This window comes from Loa loa (assembly GCF_000183805.2).
Source record: "Loa loa unplaced genomic scaffold supercont3.327, whole genome shotgun sequence".
In the NCBI taxonomy this organism is placed as follows: Eukaryota; Metazoa; Nematoda; class Chromadorea; order Rhabditida; family Onchocercidae; genus Loa; species Loa loa.
In genome coordinates this window covers 63089-66420 of record NW_018108507.1, presented here as the reverse complement: position 1 = coordinate 66420, position 3332 = coordinate 63089, and the positions used below count along the sequence as shown (strand labels likewise).

Genomic DNA, 3332 nt, shown 5'->3' with positions numbered 1-3332 from the left:
TCGAAATCTCGTACATATTACTAATCATTTATTGTCATTACTCATCAAAAGAAGCATACAATAAAGTAGCGAAATGAAAAATTTGTTTTACGAATTACTCGGAGGAAAATTGCATCCTTTAGCAACCAGATTTATTGCACATTCAAAATGATGCAATCTGTTCTCTAAAAAACTCGAAATTTACTTGTCATAGTTAAAAATTCGACAATCCTTAAGATTATTCAAATCATTTAGTATATTCTTAATTTACAGCTTTTGATAACAATGGATTTTAAATATCTTGCCATTCTCACATTCATTGTGAGTCATATGATATCATTCAATATTACATCAGCAACAGGTAGACTTTTTGAATTTTTAAACTTTAAATTTGAATGAACTTTTTTGAAGTGGTCCATAATACATAATTAGGAAATTTGAATGAATTTACCTGCTTAAATATGTGAAGAACAAGAACATTGGTGACGAATTAATTAGAATTTCAGGTGGGACGGATGAAGAAAGACTCAGCGCTCCCAAAAAAAGAAAGACTGAAACTAAATTTCGGTATCCCAATAATAAACTAGTCTCTGCTCTTGGACAAGTGGGACATATAATTGTTCGTCACTTGCCCCGCAATGATTTAAGAAATCTTAGCATGTTAGCACTTTTCTTTTACTTATATATTATCACGCTACAGATATTCACCAAGTGTCGGGAAAGCTATTCTGTTGATCGTTGGATATTCGTTTATTGGATACTGTGGAAATTTGATTTGAACGTAGCTTTAATTTCGGTAATCCGACACCAACGTCAAAAAATCATGTTCGCCAAATTCTGTAATTTCAATTACTAGTAACTGTAGGAGATAAGGGAAATTGAAATGAGTTAATAAGCTATAACGAACTGATTGCAAATAATAAAAATAATGGATTTCTTCTTCATATCGTTTTACAGGGCAATCCCCATGATGTCTGAGCATATAAACCACGAGTTAAACCGTCGACGTAGAATACTGCATTACCGAGATGGTGAAATAAACCCGCCATATTTAAAGAATGCTTTGAAAGTCATAGATGAAACGAATTTCACCGGTTTTCAGGCATGTTACATTCTTTGTTCCTGTCAAGCATAATAATTTACTAAAAATCAGAAAGAACTTATAACAGACGATGATTTGACGACATAATGATCAAATTCGAACTTTAGTACCAAGAACCCTTCGCAGTGCCTTTTTGGAAACCATATGAAGCTATTTTGTTTGGAGGAGAAAAACCGATCAATATGACAGACCCGGAGGACTATCATTATACAGTACTGACATTCACGTCTCAGGAACATCATCTAGAAATACGCAGGGAACTCGTAACTGGTTAGGAAATTGTAACGGATTTTTGCATCATATGGCATTAAACCACTATTAAACAAACAAATAGTTCTAATTATATGATTTCAGCAGATATGCCATTCCTCCCCAATGAAATAGAAGGAAGTTCAATGAACGGAGTGATTATCCCATACGATTTATATGTATCCTCGTACATGAGCTTTTCTTTCTGGCAAGACGACGATTTGTTAGTCATCTTTTATATTAACAGAAGCAAACTTTAATCATTATCAAATTGTGCCAAAATCATCCAATGTTGAGATTTAATCGTTTTTGGTGCAAATACTTCAAGGATTTCTATTCCAAGCATTGCATCAATAATTGAATGTGGCAGTCGGATGGTCGTAATATTTAAGTGATACTGATAATGAAGTGGTACTTGAGTGATAATGAAATCTTTACCTAAATATACTAAGGATTGTAAACAGAAAGCATAATACCACAAACAGTTTAATTAGAGGGTGTAATTAGACTTAGAATTGAACCAATATACCAAGAATGTAATTCATTCTGCCTCAAAAGATCAATGCAAAACTCCATCGAATATTCAATATTTAATGTGTATGTTGATCTCTGTCATGCTTGTCTTTAACTGCAACAGTTTTTTCAGTGAATGGTTAGAAAAAAATCTGTTATATGACCCGAAATCCAATGAAGTGAGTTAATTAAAGCTTAATACATCCAATGTCACATGGCTTTAATACACAGTATGTCACACCCCGAAGCATTATGTTCATAGCGGAGTGAATTTTGCATAGAATTTCATTACTAGAGCTTATTAGAAGTTCGATCTTCACAACCTAATGAGATAATCGTAAATCCCAGGATTCAGTAAAGTTGGTCATTATGATTAGTAACGATCTGAAAAATACTGATGAAGGCGATGAAAGTGAAGCACTGGATGCAGCCAAAAAAATTCGAGGAAAAATTGGTAGCGCGCCAATTTGCATTGTTGATCAGCCGGATAATCGAAAGTAAGTCAGACTTGATTTTTTCTTGGCTAACAAATCAATCTAGAATGGAGTTACACCGAGAAGAGCTGATTACGACAATGTTCATCCACAGAATGTGTTTGATAGGATGAACATTAATTTCGGTATCGAACAAAAATGTCCTTCTTGATGCTTTACGAATAGGACGAATGCTATAATAATTATGGACAAACGATCAATATTTTAATATTGGCGTAACAAATATTTCATTTTCAGAGCATACATCAATGCCATAGGGGTGCCCAAAGCGTTACTCTTTTACGGACCTGACGTAAAAGCATCGACCCTTTTAGTAGAAAAAAATGATACCAGCGATATTTTGAAAACAAGATTTAAGAAATGGAAGGTTTGATTTGTTTATTCGCTCTAATTGTTTTTCAATTTACTTCAGTTTATTCGTAATCGTTAATGTTGTGGAGTCATTTTCTCGTTAAAAGCTTGTTAATTCTTCATACTTTTGACGTTTGATTGCTTTTTTACGTAACTTCACGTGTTCTTAATATTTATCAGAAATATGCTCGCTATAACTTTACTAAATGTGTAAAATTATCCTTTTTCTGCAGGAGGAATTGCTCTTTCTTAACAGTCATCAAGCAATAGCCTTTCATTTTACTGTGGTCAATAGCACTGAACCGGAGGATAGCGAAGAAATATTCAGGTAAGGTATCAAGAAATTGTAACTGTTGGATTTCCACAATTGAATTGTCATAATTGGATTTCTGTATTTGAATACGTTTATTTAGTTTTCGATAATTTGCAATTAATATCATTTTTTGTTTGCAGTAATACATTCCCAGACATTCCGCTGAGTACGTTACGTTTACTTGATGAATCATCATTGACTGGAGTTGACTATCAGATTGAAACAAAGTCTGATTTCTATATCGGTCCTGTGTATGCAATTGTTGGTTTTCGAAAATTTGTTGAAGAAAATCCAGTTACGGAAGATCTCTCCGAGGAAAATGATTGATTTT

At 33.4% G+C, this 3332-nt stretch overlaps 1 protein-coding gene across 1 annotated transcript; it reads left to right on the top strand.

Annotated features, from left to right (window-relative positions):
• Positions 1–1976: 1976 nt before the first annotated feature.
• LOAG_18475 (hypothetical protein) lies at positions 1977–3328 on the top strand (the record flags this gene model as incomplete). Its single annotated transcript, XM_020451137.1, has 5 exons — positions 1977–2022; positions 2192–2340; positions 2575–2704; positions 2922–3016; positions 3142–3328. Coding segments are annotated over 5 exons (607 nt in total), but the record flags the coding sequence as incomplete, so codon positions are not given.
• Between the last annotated feature and the right edge of the window lie 4 nt (positions 3329–3332).